Here is a 23,369-nt window from a genome sequence, read left to right as displayed (position 1 = left end):
TTTTGTCACAACATAATTTAAATCATTTGCACTAGGGGTGAGTTCAGGATCATGTGTTTATTAGTCAGACTAATTTTATTTTTCACTTCGGCTTGTATTTTTGGTCTTTACTAAAAGAGAAGATGTAAGAAAAGGGCAGCAGTCCAAAATATACTTGAAAAGAACTGGCATTAGCTCTGACTTTGTCCTATGTGTTGAACAAACATAAGTTAACTTATCGTTGAAACTGAATGCAGTCTAGAACAAGACAGAAAAAGCATGTTTTAGTAGTTCTGCTGCCACAGGATCCAAGATCTGCCTGACTAAGATCAGGACTGAGGACTGATCTGCCTGACTAATCTGCCTGACTGAGACCAGGAGTCTATGCCAATCAGTGGAAATTATAAAAGACTTTCAGTTGTGAACAAGAAACTTACAATAAACAATGGAGAAAAAATTTCAAAGAGGAAACATAAAATAATCTGACACATCCTTGGGTTAGCTGGTAGACAACAGAAGTGGAGAACAAATACTAAAATTCAAGCCATGAATACAATAACCACCATATCCTTCCTTTTCTTCCCCTGCTTCCCCCTCACCTCTCATCAGATTACAAGAGCAGTGCTTTATTTAAGACAACATCCTCTTCTGAGGGCTGTATGTACTTTTTAAAACGTGCAATGTGCACCACAGATTCCCAGTCAATCTGTGCTGTAGAATCAAAGCTTTTTTCTCTCCTGCCCCCTGCTAGTATTTCAAGCTAGTGATGAAAGTGAAAACTAATAAAATACCTTTAAATTTTCAGACTGCTTAAAGTAGTGAAGCTAAGACAAGTATGTAGTCTAAACTCTGAGAACCTAAAGCTAACTTTAACTTGGCATCAGTAATATTCTATAATCCTTAGTCCTTTTAGTTCTGTAGCTGACACAAATAGCAATTGTTATGCCCCAGCTGGCTGCAAATGGAGAATGATCATGTACTAAAAGCATACTGAAAATGGGGGAACTGGGCAGAAGTGTTTAAATGTAATATCTGTACATACAACAAGAAAATATCACTGGTTATGACATTCATTTTCTGTTAGCATTTCACAAATTTTCTCTACATCTGCATCACAATACTGCAGAAGTCAACAATGAAAAATTTAGGTTCCTTGCCAGAACTTACAACATCTCATGAATTACAGAATGTACCAATATCTCAGATTCACAGAATGGTTGAGGTTGGACAAGATCTCTGGAGGTCATTTGGTCAAATTTCCTTGCTCAAGACCCACCTGCCCAAAACCATGTCCAGATGGCTTTTATGTATTTCCAAGGATGAAGACTCCAAAACCTCCTTAAGAAAACTCTGTCAGTGCTCAGTCGCCATCACAGTGAAAAAGTATTTCCTAATGTTCACCTCAAACCTCCTCTGTTTCAGTTTGTGCCTCTTGTCCTGTCAGTGAGCACTACTGAAAAGGGCCTGGCTCTTTTTCTCCTTTGCATCCTCCCTTCAGGTATTTATATACGTTGGTAAAATCCCTCTGTACAACGTATAGTTGCAGATAACATAAAAATCAAAACTTGACTGAAGATCCTGATGAGCACCATTAATGCATTCATTGCTCTTCCTATCTGCAAGTTAAATAAAGCAATTTGGTGCTGTGGTGCTAAGGCTGAAGCCTAAGAGAGCTAACAGACAAATGCCATTTAGTTCATATTTGGTGTGAAAAGCCACACTGCAGCTGCAGCCACACTGAGCTCAAGTTATAGCATTCAGTATTCATTGAAACGTTTCACTTCAGAAAAGCGGAGGTATCCACTCAGAGAGGGATGCTTTAGGTACCCCACAAAGTACCCCACTCTGAAATTCTAGCATTAATGTGAATTTAGTAAGGATTACGCCTGTTCTGAAGAAGATCCAAATTAAAATTAGACACAGTATTTTAAGTTTCAAAAAAGAGTATAAAGTCAGCAAACTTACTTGGTTTCTTGAATGGATTTTTTAAGTTTTATTTTGTCAATTTCACCTGGGTTTGGTAACAGCTGGGGGGGAAAAAAAAAGGAAAAACTCTTGATCTTTTATGTCTCAGTTTTAGCTGATTTTTAACATGTAGTCAACCATTTTTTTGTCCAACTCAGTATCCAGGGCTTCGTATGAAATACTGTTGGGTTTTGAATTCTTTCTTGGAAATCACTTTTTGAAAGAATCACTAGGAAGGATCTTATTGTTAAGTTATGTACTATTTTCAAATAATTTACACTGTATCATTTTAATGAAAAACTGTGTTCATCACAGTTGGCTATTGTTTCATTTTCAGCCTCCTCTGGTGTCATTAGATCATGAAGTTTTCAGGACTGTGGCACTTTGCAACTTGCATGGTTCTGGCCACTCTGCTCAGAGCAGTCCCAAAAGGTATTAGACAAGAACTTCAAAAGTGTTTTTCTGTGACACAGCTGAGCCTATACTGTAATGGATCCTGATAACCATTTTGATCCATCCTGAAGAAAACTTGCTTGATTTATAGCCACCCTCAGGCATTCAAGGGAAAGAGGACATGTCCCATGAATCTGTCACCTCCTTCAGTTGAGTCAGTGGCAGTACTTTGTTATGGTGCTTTACAAAGTCAGTGTTTGTAGTGACTGTATCATTCTTAACATAAGCAAATCTTACTTTTTTTCCTGTGATTGCTTCTCTCCTGCCTTTGATCAGCATGTAGAAGTTCAGTGACATTTCCACAAGGCCAGCCCCTTCCTCATTTGTCCCATCCTCTAAACTTGGGGGAAAAGGGATGCTCCAATTACTCCCATTGAAGCACTGATGGAAAGCGCCTGGATCCCTTACAAGAGTTCAGATTCAGGACTTGGCACCCCTGGCAAATTAACCTGCTCCTCCTGTATAGCACCTTCACAGTGACCTCACATTTCTCAGCAGCCTCAGAACACCTGCAACACAGCTCTGCTTCTGCACCACTCTCAGGGATCTTCCCCTACCTTGGCCTGTGCTGCAGCATTACACAGAGAAATTCCAGTCACTCCCTGCAGATGTGCATCACCTGGTCTAGCCCAGCTTCACATAAAGGCTGATAAAATATAGGAAAAACCTCCAGAACACCTTGCCCTGTAGCTCCAGAGCACTGCTACTTCCCTTAGTACTTTAGGAAGTTGATGACAGAAATCTTGTTAGGCAAGAAAGACGGTTCAGTGCTCTCTGGACTGTATGCCCAAAAAATTGCAAGAAATCAACCAGGATAGAGGGGCTTATCATGGCATCTTCAAGGGATTTCAGTCAAAACACAAGCTTAGTTATAGGAACTGCTTAGACAGAGCAGCAGCTTGGCAGCTCAGGCTTCTCTCAAAACCTCCATGCTATAAGCTATAATAATTATTCAATCAAAGCCATATTAACCTGTTATTTAATTCCAGCAGAAGGAACACAATCCATTTTCCGAGTGAAATTCAGTTGCTTCGGGTTTTTTCTAATTTTGTAGCTGAGGTCAGATTTGTGTTCAGCCAGAGAGGTGCACAGGCCAGAGGAGCTGGGTTAAATGACCATTATCAAAACAATAGAGAAAACAGATGGTTAGAAAAGTGGCCAAACAACATATTTTTTTCTGATTTTCTTATTCTTTGGTTCCTCTGATGTTTCATCTGAACAGTTTTTCTGTAAGGGTATCATAACAATTATTTCACTGATCAGTAGTGAATATCAGAAGGATGTGCATTAACATTTTTGCAAGTGATGTAGCATTTCTCTTGTTCACATGCATTTTGGTAATGTACTAATCAACTTTAAAAGGTTTCCAAGTATCTGTACAAGTCATTATTTCTTTGAAAATTTTAGAATCATACCATGTTTTGGGTCAGAAAGGACCTTAAAGATCATCTACTTATAATCTTTATTCTAAATTAGAGGGCTCCTGAGTTCATTCCTCATTTACCTTGGCTATAAAAAAAAAAGGAATTTCAGTCGCCTTAGCCCATGGAATGTGACACTTCTAACAGCGTTATTTTCTTCCGTCAGCCATGCTGCGGAGGAGGCGGCTGTGTCCACCGCAGATTTCCCGCAGTTATTCGGGAACGCTCCTCCTCCTCCGTTCGGCGCAGTGCGAGGGCCGGGGCCAGGGGCCGCGCGGGGCTCCCCCGGCAGCCTTCGGCAGCCGCAGCCCCGCCTGACAACACTCAGCGCCCCGGGACAATAAATTATTAAACCCCCGCTCTAAGCGAGGGCCCTGAGCCAGCCGCGGCGGGTAGGACGCAGGCGGGGCCGCCCTGTCCGGCCGTGGCCTCAGCCCTGGCCCCGGCCCTGACCCCGGCCCGGGCAGGCGGGCGGGGCGGAGGTGGGACGGCCCGGGCGGGCCCGGCGGGCGGAGCGGGGCGGGCGCGCTCCGGAAGAGGGAAGGAGCGGAGCGGCGGCGGGTGGGGCGCAGCGGGATGGCAGCGCGGGGCTCCGCGGCGGACGGCGCGCTGCGCCGCGCGGCCGAGCAGTGGCTGCTCTGGGATAAGGTGAGGGGCGGCGGCTCCAGCCAGGCGCGGGCTGGGCTGGGGGCGATGGGGGCGCAGGGTCAGGAGGCGTGACGCCCGGCTGTTGCATTGTACCGGGTGGGGGTGCGGTAAAAGCACCTGTTTGCTCCTTCGGCTCTGCTTTCAGAGCTCTCTGACAAAGGGGCGCTCCCCCTCCACCCCTCCATCCATCCCCTCCCGGCCTGCGGCGGGGCTGGCGCAGGTGGGGTTGCGGGCCCCCCGGTGTTGCGGCTCCGTCACCTGCCGTTCAGAACCGCCCCGGCTGGTCTCTCAGTCTGGCGTTCAGCTGTACTGAACGTCGTTTTCAAAAGGGCCTGTATTGTTCCGAGCCTTCAGTCGCAGGGCAGTTGGTAGACTGAAATTATTAAAGACCAGCATACATTGCCGTGTTACCTGTCTCTCAGTGTTAAAAACCTCCTGGTACCTTCAAATTCTTGTTTACTAAAGTATTGATCCCAAAAGACATAGGGGCTCCTTTCAAAAACACTTGGAAATGCAGAAGCTGTCAGTCCTGTATTTTTCAGGTGTTATTTCCCTTTCTGTTGACACCTATCTTTGGTTTTGACAGCACTATATGCAGAAGTAAAATCATCTGTCTGTTTCTGTTTTCCACATACCTAAAGAAATATCTTTGCCATAGTAGCGTTCTGGAAATGGTCATGTAGTTGCTTGCTGCTGTAGGACCCACTGAGATGCCTCTATTGGCACATTTGGTTTGCATTTTTTATGTCCCTTTAAATATAATTTGTTCATTTGTCTGTATTGGAACACACTGGCCATTGCCCTCCTTCAGTCACTAATCGACTCCCCCCGAGCTGAGCACTCGGCAATGCTCTCTGGGTTTTGTGCAGCACACATACCTGTTTGGTGAGGCATCTTCTGCTAATTTCAAAAATAGCAGTGGAAGCATATTATAATTCTCTTTTTTAGTATTCTTTCCAGGTTCTAAAGGGTGTCATTAGAAGTACCTCGAGCTTCTTGTGATTCTTCATTAAAATCAGTAAACTGTTTAACCGACCAGTTACCCAGTTCTGGTTTTATTAGTGATAGAGCAATGCCAAACTAGTCCTCTTTTCAGAAATGCTAGTGCATCACGTCCAATGAGCTTTTGTGCCTTTTTTTCCTAGTTTAATTAAATTTGAGAAAACAGTTTGGTTTTAGAGCCTCTTATTTACATAGCTTCCCTGACCAGCGTTAGTTATATTCCTGTCTTCTGTGTAATAATTTGCTTTTTAACTGGTTATTCTGATTATTTTGTTAAACCCTCTGGAAATATAATGCAGTATCACTAATAGCATCTTTGCTCTTGGAAGTTTAGCCCTCTGTTAGAACTTCCATCTTTGACTCAGTAATGATTGACTGGTGTGCAATACCCATTGATGATTGCTCAAAAATGATGAGGTATTTTAATTTCTCACGGAGCTGTTGCGTGTTTCTATTGAGCAACAGAAGAATCAGGTGTAACCCTTGTCCATTTACTCTGATATAAAAAAAAGTTCCTTTTTGACATGCGGAGATGGGTTAATATTTAATGATGATAAGCGCCATGTTTCTTACAAAATAATCGTCTGCAAGGGCAAGCCCTTATGGCTGATGGCAGTCCTGCTGACCTAACTGGAAGTTTTACCTACATGACAATTACTGTGCTCATTACCAGGTTGTTTTCATCACTCTGTTCATTACAGGAATAACATATTTTTCATTCTTTCTATTATCAGTCATAGAATTATGAATGGAAGGTAGCTTCTGGTTTTAGTAAAAAAAAAATCTGTTTAGTCAGAAGTTTTTCCTCTCCTGTAAAACCTTGTGGGCGCTCCTCTACTGATGATAACTCTTTGGGCCTTCCTGTAGTGTAGATTAAAGTAAATAACTCGAGTGTTACCAGGTGATGTCCAAGCTAATTGCACTAGTGGTTATTATCTTGGTATTAAATCATCTGCCACTGTATTCACAGAAAATGGTACTCCCATATTCATATCTGGTTTAATTTGAGAGCAGAAAAAGCATAACCTGAGAGAATCAATTAGAAAGGAGAAAGCCAGCATTTCATCCTTCTGATACAATTTGGTCCTTCTTTGGTAGAGACGCTATGAAGAGTTTGTTTAAGCAGAAGAAAAAGCCAAAACCAAGATTAGTTTTTTACTTAGCTGTATACAATGGCATCATAATGTTCTCCACAAAAGAAAAAATAGGCAAGTTCCTAGGAGAAAATAGGCATAAACAATTATAACAGTAGTTCTGGAAAAATCCTTCTACCATATTGAACAGTCTTGGCTTGGCTTTTACCATTGTTTGGTATGGGGTGGAGGCAGGCAGTGGGGAACAACTCAATTAATGCAACCAAGTTTTCGTTAGTAAATTATATGGACTGAAACTCTTAAGACTTGAGCAGCCACCTGGACATGTACATTTAACCAGACTTGAAAAACTGGAGGATCCTTCTAGTTTCACAGTACATACCAGACCTGGGAAATTCCACTAACAACAAACAAAAAACTCCTTGGTTGTTAGAGCTGCAGGATGCTCCTGATGTCCTTCTGCATTGGCATTGCAGCTTCTGGTCTGTCAAACACCTGTAGAAATGTGTGTGGTATCTACCTAAAAACATGCTCTTTTCAGTACTAAGAGATGACTTGTGTGCACAAAGCTCACACAGAGAAATTAAAAGGTGATTAGGCAGTGTACAAAACTGGATGCAAATGGTGTCATCTGGGCTTTACTTTTGAGACACAGGCCTGATGTTACAGCAAAAACTTGAGGTCAACTTGTAAACAGCCTAAACTCAGTTATGCTGCCCTATATATTCTATAACAATATAGAATTATATTTATTCCTACAGAGTGTAATTACCCACTAATAATAGATAATTGTGTCAAGCTGCCTGCAAGGAAGTGTCAGTTACAACATTCTTGGACTGGTAAATTGGTAATTTTTGCACTGGAAATCAGTAATTCTGAGGTACCTAGTTGTTTATTGTGCTCAAGAAGCTGGATTATTTTTTTTAATTCTTTATTTTATTCTTCATTATGCAATATGCTCATTAGCACTAAAGGCTCTTTAGCTTTTTCAGTATGTAATTAAACTATGTTGTTTGTCCTGTGGCAGTGGGTGCACAGGTCAGTGGTTAGGACATCCTGATTCTGGTCATTGTTTGATGTGCAGAATGTTTATACCTTTGTATGCAAACTTACTCACATGCCTACTGCTCTGTGTCTTTGCAGCATTTTCTGAAGCTGCAGAAGATACATGGTTTTAAATTTAATTTTTTTACCTTTTTTGCCTAGAATGATATGCTTTCCCTTGCTGTAAGCATGCCTTGGTCATCCAGGAAATAGTAAAGTCTGTGACTATTATGAGTTCATTTAATTGCCTAGAAATCAAAGTTTGTGTCCCTTTGGAAATGAGAATCTTTGTACTCCAGAGTAAAGTATGTGTACTCATGCAGTGAGTAACCTGCTGCCTCTCAGATAATCTTGTTGTCAGGAATCTGCCACCTGCCATCTGTCCTCTTGTCTTTACGTTCTCAAGAAATCAAATACTGAACTTCGCAAGTGTCATGTTATAACGTTAAGAAGTTGAGGCATACAGGACTATGCTAATTCCCTAAGTCTGGAAACAAAAAGAGTAATTAACAATAGAGAATTTGTGGAAACAATATATCAAGAAAAGCAGTGAAAGTTAGAAACTCCTCACTGTTGTCAAGGTCTGACATGGCCTTTTTGTTGCCACTCTCAAGTAATTTTATTTAAGAATTTGGCTGTAGTTTCTAGGCTTTCATCCTGGGGTTATGTTTATTTTTACAAGCATTACCTGCAAACATGTTGGAAATTATCTTCTGCCCAGTCTGCCTGGTTTTGCTGCTACCTCTGGTGCTACCCAGTCTTGGGACAAGGTTATGATTTCATTTGTTTTAAACTCTACACATAGTGCTATAGAAATAAAAAAATATTACTTAATAATTAGCTTACCTTACTTTCTTCAATGTTTAGTTCTTCTGTTGTGATGAGGAAAAATTCTCTGAACTGTGAAAGTGCTGCTTTTTGTTTGTTTTGTTTTTAAAAATAGAAAACATTAAAATAGACATCTTGGAAGTCTTTTTAACATCCCAGTTTGTGAGAGATATATATACACAAACACACACTGCTGTCCAGGTAGCATGCTCTCTTAAGGAAATAAATCTAAAGCAAGTAATACTTGAGGTTGTACTGATTTAAAATTAAGAAGACAGCAGGAGTTCTGGTGTTCTTGAAGTTGTGTGCCATGTTTTGATACTGAAACCCAGAGATTGGGACAGAAAGTCACTTCTGTTAAAACGAACAAAACCTCATTTAGAATGTCTGAATTTTGTGTCAACAGAATCCAAAAACTTACGCAATCGTGAAACAATTGCTTGCGGAAGGAAATGCCGGAGAACTGCAGAAATACTTTGGCTCGAGGATGGAGTTTGGCACAGCAGGGCTCAGAGCTGCCATGGGAGCAGGGATTTCCCACATGAATGACTTGACTATTATCCAGACAACCCAGGTATTGTGTTCAGCACTTTATCTCACTTAACTGGTTGTGTAGATGAATGGAAGAGCCTGATTTATGGCAAGCAAATGAGTATTCTGTGGAAGTACAAGTTCTCTCCTATTCTTCCAGTTTTCAGAAGTAATTTAAATTATAATTATTAGCTGAGTGCTGGTCTCTGAAAACAAGCAGAGAGAAGCTGTTAAACCATTAAAAGAAGTTACTTTCCGTATTTGATTTGCAATTTGATTTATGCACAGCTGCTGTTAAGTTCAAGTGTAACAGTTAGCGCTGTTGTAACAGCTACAAAAAAACCCAAAAAGTAGCCAACATTTGATTAAGCTTTGTGTGTGCTAGACATGGTTTTACATGCAGTGAAAGTATGTATATATACGTGGATCCTAAAGTAGATCTTCTTGGGGAAAAACCCACAACCTTGAATAACTGCAGCCTGGAGTGGTGATGTATCATGTGATAGAGAGATGCCATTATTAAGAGTGAGATTTGAAAACTTGAAACACTGACCAGCTGTCCTCTTCCTCATGTGAGACCTATGACAGCTGAATAATTTCTCAAAATCTGCAATTCAGACTAATTGTGTTACCTTTTTGGAGTTCATTCTGATATTTTAAAAAGTACTTAAATGCTGCCCAGGTATGCAATATTGATTTGAAGGTTTTTGATATTTCTTGGTGTTTATTGGTCCTGGACTGAAGCTGAATCCCAGAGCAGTTCAGTGAGATGCTATGTGTGCTTAGCTTCCTAAGACATCAACATCTTAGCAATTATCTTAATGTGATGGTAAATTAAACATCAAGATTGGGTTAATGAGGTTGTTGTTTATGTGATGTTTGTTGTTGTCTTAAGGGATTTTGCAGATACCTTGAGAAGAATTTCAGTGACCTGAAAAAGAGAGGAGTTGTGATTGGGTTTGATGCTCGTGCTCATCTTTCCAGTGGAGGTAGTAGCAAAAGGTACTTCTTAGGTTTTGTGTTTAGTATTTTGTAGATACCTGGTGTGATCTATGATGGATTTATATCTACTTCAATTGTATTTTCTTTCTGTAAAGTGCATTAATGTGTGGGATTTACAGTATTCTTACATACTGGTAATGCCAGAGCAGTTCTTTGAGTTGTGCTTTGTCTATTGGGAATAATGAGGGAACACATTTAAATTGGGTCTGTACAATAATTGAGATATATTGGTAAGTGATGGTGTTTTTGCTGGGATTTTGTAATTGCGTTAGAGTAGGAGGGAAATCTGTGAATTCTAGGAAACTAATAGGCAAGAAAATTAATATATTCCCATGGTATCTTTTCTTCCTGTTTAGGTTTGCAAGACTTGCTGCCAATACCTTCATCAGTCAGGGAGTTCCAGTTTATCTATTCTCTGATATAATACCAACTCCTTTTGTGGTAGGTTTTTTATTATATCTTTTTATCTGCTTGAAATGTACACAAATTCCATAAGATACCTTGCATTACGTAAATTAAAGATAACTACACAAACCAGTTCTTACTTTTTAAGCTCTTCCTGCAGGGAGTCTTGTATTTATTTAGCTATTTATAGTTTACAACATCCATAGGAAAAGAAGAGAGACTGTGGAATGTCAGCAGATTGCTGTGGAGTCTGAAGTCTGAAACATACATTTGGCTGGATTTATTTTTTTTTTTTTAGGGGATGAGGGGCAAGGGCAGGCATTGAATCCAAAATAGCAAGTTGTTGGAGTGCAGTGATGTTTTGCCAGAAGGGTTGTCGGATTGTGTCCACGATGCCCCCATCAGAACACCAGGTGTCTCCAGAACAACACAGAAAAGCCCTGCTCTAGGCCCTTGTCCTAAAAGCAATCATTTCTCCATGTGCCAGTTGCTCCAGTGAGCATTGCAAACAGAACACAGTAGTATAAAGACTTGCTACATACCATTCTTATACCGATACAATTTTTTTTAGATTTAGGGTTAAATTCTTCATAGTGCAGCTTAAAGTGGTGTTGCAAGAACTGCAGTTGATTGCATTTCACTATTAAATAAAGACCCAGGAGTAAACACAAATTGGACCTGTATTCATGAATAATGCTTCATTTTTTAATTCACTCCGTCTGTTTTGAGCTAATTTATAAGAGCTCTCTCCAAAACAATTATCTTCTGAACCCTGATGGAATAGCTGCTCCCCAGGCTGCTCCCAAAAGACAGTGTGGATGAGACTGCTTGAGCTGCAAATTCTCTGCCCTGACTCTCTGTGCTGACTTGTGTCATTACCCCAACAGACTTGGCACCCTCTAAGGCCTCAGGTACCTCAAGTCATTCCACAGTAAGGAACACATGCATCTGGCTTCCTTCTAGAAAGGCACTAGAGATTCACAAAGTGAATCTGGAACAACATTAATAGCTTATAAATGGAAAAATGCACAAGAAAAAACAAGGGCTGAAGTTGTGCCACATGAAGTCTGGTGGAACAAGTACTGTTTAGCTTCTGCTTTAGGGAGTCCGTGTGTAGGAATCACATCTTGACTTTCTTTTCATACTGTGAAGTATTATATATGCATGAGAAGAAGTAATACACGATATGTGACACATTCTACTTCAAGTAACTTTCTCTTGTTACAGCCATACACAGTAACTCATCTGAAGCTTTGTGCTGGAATTATGGTTACTGCTTCCCATAATCCAAAACAAGACAATGGTTACAAGGTATTCTAATGTGATCTATTTTCTGGCTCTTTTTTCCATGTGGAGAAACTAAATGCAATTGATATAGTTCCTATCATGGTGTAGACTAAATTAATTGCAAGTCTCTCTATCTCTACTGCGTATTTAAAGCTAGTATCATGTTAAACTAATAATATAATTAGAATCTTCACTCTAGAAAGCAGGATGTCATTGTAATCTGCTATCCACTGAAAAAAACCACAGCAGACTTGCCTGTGCACCACTCATTCAGTAGCTTGGCAGTCATGTACAGACTGTTTCTAAAATACAAAAATTGAATTTTTCTCAGTAAGTGATTGGGCATTGTTTTGTGTTTCATTATGGATCCTGATATCTTTTGATAAGATTAAACTGGAGTTTTTAATAGAATAAAAATGGAATGTGAGAAGAAATGCTGAGAAGATGAACAGAATACTTTCGATATACCTAAGCCTAATTTACTGTACTACTCTAGTTAATTTACTGCACCTTAACCAACAAAAAATGTAACAAAACTGTCCTACAAGATTAATGGTCAAATACTCACTTATCTGTTTTTTATTTAGGTTTACTGGGAAAATGGTGCTCAGATCATTTCCCCTCATGATAAAGGAATTTCTCAGGCTATTGAGGAGAACCAAGAACCATGGCCTCAGGCTTGGGATGACAAACTGATTGACAGCAGCCCACTGCTTCATGATCCATATGCCATGGTCAATAAGGAGTATTTCAAAGACATACAGAAGCAGTGCTTTTACAGGTGACTAATGTTAATTCCTTTAAGAATAAGGATATTCCATCTAGTATGTTAGCAGGGCGGCTTAAACTGATGGAAGTGAGCGTGGCCACAATCCTGCCATGACCCAGTTCTGCCTGTGCCTTTTTGTCATCTTTTGGGGTTGCGCTGGCAGCTGTGTGGTGGTGTCATGATCCAGTTCATAAAACTGGCAGAAGTCTAACCCAGCAAAGTGAGCAAATTTCTGATGATAGCTCCCTGTATTTTCATGGTCATGCATCGGCCAAGTGTCACAGCAAGACTGGGGCTGCTGTGAGGTGAGCTGGCATGGACAGCCCACTAACCAACCTCAAAACAAGATTCTCAGAGACAGTGAGGCAGGTTGTTAAGCCAGTTCTGGACAAGAAGGCCTTGGCTCTGTCATTCCAGCCTTGCTTTTGCTCCTTGTAGCCTTGAGTGCCTTACAACAGCCTACTCCTATCACATGCTCAGTAAAATCTTTACTCAGCAAAATGAAGTGGATGTTTCTCTTGGTGAACAGTTAGAATTGATTTATGTAGTATATGAGTATCAACCTTTTAGAGCTGCTTATTTTGTGTAGAAATTTTGACCACCAGTAACCATCTTCTGCCTCTTGCTAAAAACAGTCAGGAGTTGCTAGAAAGCTGGGGCTATTACACTGCTTTTTCAGAGCTGGAATTAAATGTCTCCCTAGGAGTTTGCATGATTTTAGGTATGCCCAACGCTTTTTACTTCCTTAAAATGAGTGTGCTCAAATTGGGCAGGCTGAGTTCTCAGGTTTAAATGCTAGAGTTGGGGATGAAGAGTCTCTTTAGTCAGTTGTGTTTGTTTTTCGCTTGACTTCTTTGGGCTGTGTAGACTGTACTGTCTTTATTACTCCAGTGATTTGCACATACTAGGATATTGGATGCCAAGAATGACTCATATTGTTGAAAAATTAGGCTAAGCCAATTTTCAAGCCATTGCTTTTAAAATCTGATCTCCTTTAATTCATTATTTTAACAGTGACATAAAATACTGTTTCCAAACATAGTCTGGTCTTCTGTGTCCAAGTTTACTGTTAACCTGTTTTATTTCAGGAATATAAACAAGGAAACAAACCTGAAATTTGTTCATACTTCTGTGCATGGCGTAGGACATAAATTTGTGCAGTTGGCATTCAAGGCATTTGACCTTAGCCCTCCTTTTGCTGTTCCGGAGCAGAAAGATCCTGATCCAGACTTTCCCACAGTGAAGTATCCAAATCCTGAAGAAGGCAAAGGTGTTCTGGTAAATAGGCTTAATTTTTTTTAATAGTTGTGATGTCTTTCAGTGTTTTCCTTTTTGTCGGAAGTCACACCTGTAGTTATTGGTGGAATGTCAATTTTTAATCTGTTTCATAGCCTTACATTTAGTGAAGAGTTAGCTGGTATCCTTTCATTGACATAACCCTCTTTGAGGGTAGTCAGGTAGTAATTAGCTATAACTAGTCAGGTAGTAATTAGCTATAACTTTCAGCTGCTTTGTTCTGTGCTCTAACAGAATGGGCAGGATCTGCTGATGGGACAAAGTGATAGTTAATTTTAAAAAATAAAATAACAATAAAAAATCTTCTCATTTGTTTTTGGGAGGAATCTTCTCATTTTGTTTTCGAAGGAACTCTTTTGTTCTGACAGCACACCAGGAGGGAACAGGAGAAGTCCTGATAGGTGGTTAGAGTTTCTGCTACTATTTCTGTTACACTTCGTTATTGAAGGATCCTGTTAAATCTAGGTAGCTTTTAATTTGGGCTACAGAAGTGGAATTATGTAGGTAAAGTTAAATGTCCTGACTATGTTCTTCTGCTACCAGGCTAGAAGTTTTCGGGTTTTTTGAGATACACATAATGATTTCAGGTGTTTGAGATTCAAAAAATTGGGAAAAGTACTTAAAACCTATAAAGAAAGTGAAAATATTATTTGGGAATATTAACACTCATCTGGTCCTGCTTGCCGCATTTCCAGACATTGTCTTTTGCTTTGGCTGAAAAAGATGGGGCAAGAATCATTTTAGCAAATGATCCTGATGCTGATCGACTGGCAGTGGCAGAGAAACAAGAGAGGTATGGTAATAAAGTAATGCAAACCATTGACATTTTTTACTCCCAAGGTTAGGCTCATTTGGAGAATTCTTGCTACTTGTGTTGCAGAAGAAGAATAGTCACAGTAATTATTTTTTTTTATTGTAAACATACAGAAATGTGAGAAGACTGTATGAAGCAGACCACAGTAGAGGCAGGATATGAAATAATGATCAATATTAGACAGTGTACAGAACCGTGAATAAATAGTTATTTGCTGTAGTTCAGGCATGCACAGAAGCATGTGAATTGTTATTGTGCTATACTTTTTCAAAGGTAGGTGTTCAGTTAGATTTTTTCGCGTACAACTGATAAACATTTTTTTCATTCTAGATTTATTAAAAAGTAACTTGGATTCAGGAGAATATGTATAGCTCCCTGATAGTCTCTTGCTCTGTAGTATGGGTATCTTCTTTCTCAAATCCTGTTAAACCAAACATTTTGCTAATCATTAGATGATTTGTGCTTCTCTTGCTCAGTTTCCCACTTCTTTACATAGTGTTATGTATTTACATTTCACCATAAAGTTTTTCCGTTTGGTACATCTTGGTGTAGTCATTTGTACTCTCCCCTTCAAGAACCACCTACATGTGCATTATTTATCTTTGCATACCCAGTCAACAAGGGGATCACAACAGGCAGACTTGCTCAGTCAAGGGCTTACCATAAATTGTTCATATTTGTGAAATGTAACTTATAGTTCTGACTCAATATAGCTGTCCCCTGATTTCATGCCCTCTGATATCCTGTACTTCTACAATTGTTTGCATTTCTGTATTGTGGTTTTATCTGATCAATAAAAGAAAGCTGAAGTTCAAGCACTTGGTATCGTATCTACAAATACTGGTGTTTCTCCTTTATCTACCTTGATAAAGCAGAAACTAATCTGAGCAGTTATAAACTATAAATCCTCAGTAAAAATAAGCTTCAAGGTTTTCAGCTTAGAGAGGAGCAGAAAAAAAATCTGCTGCTGGGCCAGCATATATGAATTCCCTGTGCATGAGAGCCAGAAGAGGGATGTAAAATGATGGCAACAGTTTTGGTACCCAAGGGATGCTATGGGCATCTGCTAGATGTCCTCAGTGGTTGTGGATGAATTAAATAGTTGAATCTGTATCAGTTAGACAAATTTCAAAAGTCCAGTTAAAGGAGATAGTGCAAATACCCATTTTGCTCAACAGATAACCAAAAAAGTTAGCTTTAAAAGTGGCAGTGTTTTCTTTGGGGTTTTGGGGTGCTTTTAAATTCATTAGCCTCACAGCATGAACTAAGGAGGTTTCTCTGCCTTTGGAAGAAGATTGGTTTTTTGTGGACACTGCTGTATCTTGGAGAGTGTTAGTTGGAAGGTTCTTATTTCAGTGGTTTTGGTCTGTGTCTGCCTCAGTTGGCAATTCAGCATTTACAAAAAGCTATCAAGAGTTTCAGATTATGCTAGTTATGATGGGTTAAAACAAGAATGCAAAATCACTCATGCTTTTTGTCTGAAAACTTTGAGCTACCAGAAACTTGAAGAGGGGTGTTAGTTTACTGCATCCATTACCAGTGAGAGTGTGGTGCTCTCATTCTGCTGCCTCTATGCTCGTTGTTTAGCCAGTCTTAGTTGTCTCCTAACTTCCAGTCCTGTGTCTTCTCAGACTTCTGCTGTAGCTTTTCATACACTAATCAAGTATTAATATAGGCTTCTACAGTATCTGTACTTCTTCTTTGACAGAACCTCCTGTAGAGCACACTCTCTCAGCACTCTTACACTAAGTTGCTGCTGTGCATTGCTTTGTGCCTGTTGGCATCAATAAATGCAGGAGACTGAGTCTGCTTCTCTTTCACAACAGGTACTGTTTCTGTAGGTCTTGGTTTTGTCAGTCTGGAAGTGTCTCTGTCCCCTTTTGTGACTGGGAATTTTTTTGGCAATTTTGACATCTGTCTTTCTTTTTTTTCTTCATTTTTTTCCTGTTCTAGCAACACATCAATATTAGTATTTTATACCCATTTAAGATTTTTTCCAGTCTTCCCAATGATTAATTGATGTATTTGTGATTAAATTAAAAGTATTTGTCACTAGGTCAACTAAAAATACTGATCACTTGAGAACTGGTTTTTGTGTCTCTGTGCTTGTCTCAGTCACTGAGTTTATAATTTGTATGCTGAACATTTTTGTTCTTAAAATATGTTTCATCTTTGGATAACTGCAAAAGCTTATGTGTATGATGGAGAAGAAAGGTAACAGTTTCAGATTACTTTGGGGGAGGAATTTTTTTGTTTGTTCATCATGAACATGTGATACCTTGTTACTGTTACATGGAATTCCAAGCAGTGGTCTATTTGTTAAAATTCATTTATAGAAGAGCCAATAGATTCTTTTTTAGCCCAGTATTATCCTTTGATTTCATGTACTTTCTAATCTATTTTTTGCCTGTAGTGGTGAATGGAAAGTGTTTTCTGGAAATGAACTAGGAGCTCTTTTAGGCTGGTGGATCTTCACTTGCTGGAAGAATAACAGTAGGGATACTCGTGCCATTAAAGATGTCTACATGTTATCCAGTACTGTTTCTTCCAAAATCCTGAGAGCAATTGCACTAAAGGAAGGTTTTCACTTTGAGGTAAGCAACATGTTGCACATTATTCCATGTGCTTTTAGTATCTTTCCTACAAAGTGTCATATGTTCATAAAACATTGCTTTTCTTTTTAATGCCTTTGATTTCTCCTTACTGCTCTAGGAAACTCTGACAGGTTTCAAGTGGATGGGCAACCGTGCCAAACAGCTCATGGACCAGGGGAAAGCTGTTCTTTTTGCATTTGAGGAGGCTATAGGTAAGAGAAGAATGTTATGTTTTCATATCTTGCAAAATAATGAAAATAGAGCTACTGCAATAAGTGACAGAATTGCAGAGAGTCACAGAATGGGTGAGATTCTGTGAAGGGACTGTTGGAGGTCATTTTGTACAGTCTTCCTGCTCAAGCAGGGTGTCCTAGTGCATGTTACACAGGATTGGACCCAGATGGTTCTTTAATGTCTCCAGGGAAGGATATTCTACAATTTCTCAGGGCAGCCTTTGCCAGTGCTCTGTTAGTGTCCCAGTAATGAAGTAAAATGTAAAAAAAGTAAAAATGGCAACAAAAGGGTGTCCTCAATACCATGGGTGTAGTTCCAGTGAGTAACAGATAATTCAGATAAACAGATAATCTGTTTGGCTAATTGATACTAGTTTTTAAAACCTTTGTATTTCTGCTTAGCACAAAGTTTGTGAGCTAGGAGTATATATCTGCAGCATGGCTGTAGCATGGCAATGCAGATTTAGACTCCAAATTCTGCATAAAGTTCTTTTAAAAAAAAGAAACAAACGCCTTTTTTCAGACATGAACTTGAGCTTTTTTGCCTGACAGATTTAAGTTCAGTGTAAAAGAGAATAAAATAAAGTAAAAACTACCCCAAATTACATTTGTGAACAGAAAAGCCATGGTTGAAAGCCACAAATGAAAGTTATGAATTCATGAGGAGGGTTATGAATTCATGAGTAAAGCTCTAATGCTCTTTGAGTGTCTCAATACCTGAAAAACAGAGAAAATGTGGATAATTTCACACATAGTTATCTGTGTTACCTTACACCACCGAATAAGGTAATCACATTTGAGACAATGCTATACTTGCGTTGTTCCTGCAGTGTGGCATTTCTTTTTCTAGAAAGCTCCTTAAGAACCTGCAAGCATGTGACACTGATGATGCTGATGATATGATAAAACTCTGTCATGAAATTCCATTGGATACCTTGCTTATTAAAATTAACACTGATTAGAAGATATATTTTTTTCTGCTTTTGGTTTGACTAAAATGTCTGTACTGTGGTAGTGTGCATTTCTCCTTTCAAAGATGTTTGGCTGACCTTCCCTCCTCTTCCTATTTCCTGTTAAAATGTGTCTAATTATAACTAATGTTCCTTGTTTAGGGTATATGTGCTGTCCTGCTGTTCTGGATAAAGATGGTGTCAGTGCTGCTGTTATAACTGCAGAGATGGCCAGCTTTTTGGCAACCAGGAATTTATCTTTGTCTCAGCAGCTGAAAGCTGTCTATGATGAGTGAGTTCAATTTTAATTTTTTATTTTTCAGATTTTCTCAATTTCACATACTGGGGTTAATAGGGACTTAATGGCAACCTATAGTTTATAAAGAAATAAAATGTGAATTATTGTACTATTAAGATAATTCTGTAATAGTAATCTTCAGAAAATGTTCCTGCCTTGTGGACATCAATATATTTATGACTTTGTTTTGTGTTGTTTTAAGGTATTTTAAATATAATAATCACTACCTTACTAATTCTCTATTAGTAATGAGATATTTGTGGTGTTTTTCTTCACTTGCCTGAAATTTTTTTTTATTTTGGGAAGTTCTGTACTTGGGTCCTTTTACAGAAGCTTGGCCAGCTGTATTGCTAAGGTGTAGAGATTATAGTGCTTCTTGCTGCTTAAATGAGCCAGACACTCAAAAATGTTAATGGCTGAATGGGTTTAAGTAGCTCTGGCTTATTTATGCTATACATAGAAGCCAGCTTCTGTCCTTGCAGGGCTACCTATGATTAAATTCATTCTAGTTGGCTCTAAAGTTAGGCTTTTTATTGTATTATTCTGTCTTTTTTTTTTTTTAATAGATTATTGTTGTTGAGTTTTGGTTCTCCTTTTCTCTTTCTGCTCCTGATTAATGAGATTTGAGCTGATTATGCAGAAGGGCTGTGACTGGCCATTACTCTTGGCTGTATACAGCTGGGTATCCCTCTGAGGCACTACTTTTCTTTTGTTCTTTTTTAATGGATTCAAAGAAATCAATAGCAAAGAAGAATATTGGATTTCATGAGGCAGGGAGTGATTTTTGTGGAGGTTTTGGGTTGTTTGTTTTAGAGGAGGGAGCAGCACAGGCTGTTTGATACTCTCCAGCTCTTCATGTCTCGTATGCACTAACGAGGGAGTGCGGAACCTGCAAAGAGACTCTTGGAAAACTCCAGCCTTTGTGCTGCTTGTTTTGCTAGTCCTGAGTTCTTATTTGTGTGCAGCACTAGCCATGCTTGTTTCATTGTCTCTTTAGGAAGGAGTCAAGTGCCAAAGACTTGCTTACACTGCATAGATAAATTGCGTGATATAAAAGCATGAAAGAAGAATTCATACCTAGAGCAGCAAATGCAGCATCTGATGTGAGAATTCCCTTAAATGCTACTAGCTGGAAGTGCATGTTCAATAACTGACTATTCAGGCTCCGGTTTGAGCTTTTTTTATTATTTTTTAAATACTAATACTACAGTAAACACCTGCTTCAGGTTGACCTCAATATTTGACTGAGTGGAATTGAGCTGTGCCACAGTGCTGCTGTGTACATAGGCACTGAGGAGGACTCAGAGCTGCTTCAGCATAACAGCAGTCTGTAAGATGTCACTGCACATAGTCACTCTTCGTGGCAAAGCTACAGATAGAGGGAGGGATACAAATCTGCCCTATTAAACTGTTGTTTGATAATGAGCTGGAAGGACGGTTCTTGTTTTGTTTTGGGAGGTTGTTTTGTATGTGTTTGATTTTTGTTTGTGGCTGATACAGAGTTGCAGTTTTCTACTTCTTACTACTTTACTTTTTTGTTAGATTTTTGTGAGTTAATGTTGAAGCAGAAGAAACTCTTATTTTGTGCTTTGGAAATGTAGAAGGGGAATCTGTCTCGAAGTAAATGCAGATCAGAAAAAGGACATGGTCCTAACAGGCTTATCACTTCTTTCAGATACAGGATAGGTTTTGTTAATTCCCTTACTAAATTCTTAAGACTAATTTAACTACTATTAACTTTCAAGATATCCATTTAGATATAAACATGACCCTATTTAAGAGTCAGATTTCTAGCGTGAACATCCTAGTACTAATGAAGTTTCTGCCCCTCAGATTTTCACTGCCGTCAGGGATATTTATCAAGTCTTGATCTGTAGCAAGAGCTCACTGGAACAACCAGCCCAGGCTTGTATGTTTCTCAACAACATGATATTTTGAAAAGTCAGTGTTACCGGGTCATTTGTCTTTGCATCACATTACCTGGCAGCAAACAGGTAGAGAGACAATGTTCAGAACAGTTTCGTTTAGTAAAAACACTTTAATGGGAGAGTAGAAACACTTCAGTGAAGTGTGATTGGAAAAACCAGTCTAGAATTTGTTTTACTTAGAAAATGTCAGCTGGAATCCACTCAAAGAAGTTATTACATGTAATCTCTTCCCTTCCTTTGGTGGTTAGAGTACTTCAAGGCAATAATGGTGTACTTTTTTCTTCTGGTATTGCTGTAAACTTTCTCAGTTTTCATCATTAAAAATAAAAGACATCTGCAGAGAAGTTTATTTGAAGTATGTAAAATGGATAATTAAGCTGTTTGGACCTTTTTAAAATTTTAAGGGCAAGAACTGATGCTTCAGTTGAGTGAGCATGAGTACAGTGTTGCTTTTTGGAAGGTTGTACAACTCTTAGGACATTGCTTCCTGGATTCACTAATATTGCATCTTCACAGATACGGCTTCCATATTACCAAAGCTTCGTATTTCATCTGCCATGATCCTAAAGTTATTCAACAGCTTTTTGACAACCTTAGAAATTTTGATGGAAAAAACACATACCCAAAATCTTGTGGTAGATTTAAAGTTTCTGGAATAAGGGATCTAACTACTGGGTATGACAGCAGCCAGCCAGATCAAAAGGCTGTAAGTATCTTTCTAAATTGCATGTAAATCATATGTGATGTATGTAGACATTCATAAGACATTCTGTGGAGAAACACTAAACATATTTACATGCTGAGTCATAAAATAACTTAGATTGGTGACGATTGTTATGCCTTGGTGAGAGGAAGTGAAGCCACGGGGGTGTTGGGTTTTTTGTTAGGTTTTGTGGTGTGTTTTTCTCTCCAAGATGACAGTTTGTGAAGGGCAGTAGGAGGATCTTGCTGCCTTGCTACAGCAATCTGCATTGTTTTCTTGTGAGTGCAAGTTATACTGTCTGTTAAGATGTGGCTTTGGATTCTGTTTCGCCACAATCTCCATTTCCTTTCCTCCTGGGAAATGCCATGACAGCTCAACTTCTATTAGCAGTAAAAAATTGTCTAGATTTGAAATGAGCTACCTAGCAGTGATGCAGTTCTGCCAGATTCCAGGCTGAGGGCAAGGCTGTCCTTGTGGTCTTAAGACCATAATGTTGAAGAAAACAGAACTAAACTATAATTTTAGCTGATGCTTTTTTCATACTATCTAACATCAAATCATTTATTTGTGATTGTGATTTATTTGGATTTATATATAGCCTCTTTCCAAGTGTTTTTTTAAATAATATTCTTAATATTTCTAGATACTTCCTACTAGTAAAAGCAGCCAAATGATAACATTCACTTTTGCTAATGGAGGAGTGGCTACAATGAGAACCAGTGGGACAGAACCAAAGATCAAATACTATTCTGAACTTTGTGCACCCCCTGGAAACAGGTATTGTCACTTACAGCAGTACAGTTGGTGTAACAGGGTCTGTGTGGCTTTTTGGTGTTGTTTTAGAGAAATAAGAGCTGTCCATGGTCAATAATATTACTAAAGTCATTTTAGAGAATGTATTTGTATAAAGCTTCTGCAAAATTTCTTGACACATTCATGTCACTGAAATTTCTTTGAACTCGGTTTTACATTCAGTGAAAACAGTATCAGGAAAAGCATTCTGCCTTAAATAAATGCAAATATTTTCACCCCTTTTTTACATACAAAGTTGCTTTAAAAATATTTAATCAAATATAAAGTGTTCTAATATATTTCAGACCCTTTTGTGTTTAGCAATTATATCCTTAACCAGTAGCCTTGGAAATCATACAATTAACTTATATAATGAAAGTAATATTTTTTCACAGATGAAAAGTCACCTAAGAATACTGCTACAGGTATAAAAATTACACTTCTAGTCACTCACATTTAGTAATAGAGGATCTTCTGAACTCAAATTGGCCATACTACTTTAGATTATATTGTGGAGTTATGTTTCTTCATAGTCTTCATGCATATCAGTTGAAAGTGAACATCAGTGCATTGCCATAAGAAATCAAATGTAGACTTCTAGCATTAATAGAAAATGTTTGTCTAAAGCAATGCAACAGATCTAAAAATTCCTCACACTAAAATTATACATTTTAGCTTTTCCATTGTTTCACTGTTTTCTTTGTTTCTGTGATTTTTGTTTTCCAGTGATGTTGAACAGCTGAAGAAGGAACTAGATGAATTGGTCAATGCTCTTGAAAAACACTTCTTTCAACCAGAGAAAAACAAACTTCAACGAAAGACTGAGTAAAATAGCAAAATTACTACCTTGATTGCCTTTTGCAGAATTAGAAGTGCATTATTTAAGAAGTTAAGGATTTTTAGGACCAAACATATGAGAACTTTGACTCTAAAGACTTCTGCTTTTAAGAGTTATTTTGGGTACTCTTGGCTCTAGTATCTTATTTTGGAAGGAAAGTAGTACCTTTACTCTTAATGGACCAAAAAAACCCAATAAGTTGAAGTAAAAGCTTTATGAACTAAAAGTTGACTGCAAATGTATTTCAATCAAAACTTGTTTTAATTAAATATAAGTAATATTCTGATATCTAAAACAGCCTGTTTTGTCGTGACTTATTTGTTTTGTGTGCATATCATCTGATAACACTATGCAGCTTTGTCTAGGTTTAGATTTGCAAAGGAAGTTCTTCTGTTAACAGGAAGTATTTAAAGCCTGTGGTGAGACTTTGACAAATTTGGGGCAGATGAATCAGAAGTAGTGATCTTTCTTAGGGATTTTGGCCCAAAGAAACAA

At 38.6% G+C, this 23,369-nt stretch overlaps 1 protein-coding gene across 1 annotated transcript; it reads left to right on the top strand.

The window, feature by feature from the left end:
• Positions 1-4,345: 4,345 nt before the first annotated feature.
• Positions 4,346-23,152, top strand: PGM2 (phosphoglucomutase 2). The gene is made up of 14 exons (XM_041403090.1): positions 4,346-4,466; positions 8,841-9,008; positions 9,861-9,967; positions 10,324-10,408; positions 11,600-11,683; positions 12,247-12,440; positions 13,517-13,706; positions 14,420-14,517; positions 16,952-17,132; positions 17,251-17,344; positions 18,478-18,607; positions 21,058-21,247; positions 21,888-22,021; positions 22,763-23,152. The coding sequence occupies exons 1-14, from the start codon at positions 4,395-4,397 to the stop codon at positions 22,863-22,865; spliced, it is 1,830 nt and encodes a 609-aa protein (XP_041259024.1). The 5' UTR covers positions 4,346-4,394; the 3' UTR covers positions 22,866-23,152.
• Positions 23,153-23,369: the final 217 nt, after the last annotated feature.

The sequence above is a fragment of the Onychostruthus taczanowskii genome, unplaced genomic scaffold, assembly GCF_017590055.1.
Source record: "Onychostruthus taczanowskii isolate IOZ18803 unplaced genomic scaffold, ASM1759005v1 scaffold2, whole genome shotgun sequence".
Lineage (NCBI taxonomy): Eukaryota > Metazoa > Chordata > Aves > Passeriformes > Passeridae > Onychostruthus > Onychostruthus taczanowskii.
The sequence above is the reverse complement of the archived record's forward strand: the minus strand, read 5'-3'. Positions and strand labels throughout refer to the sequence as shown.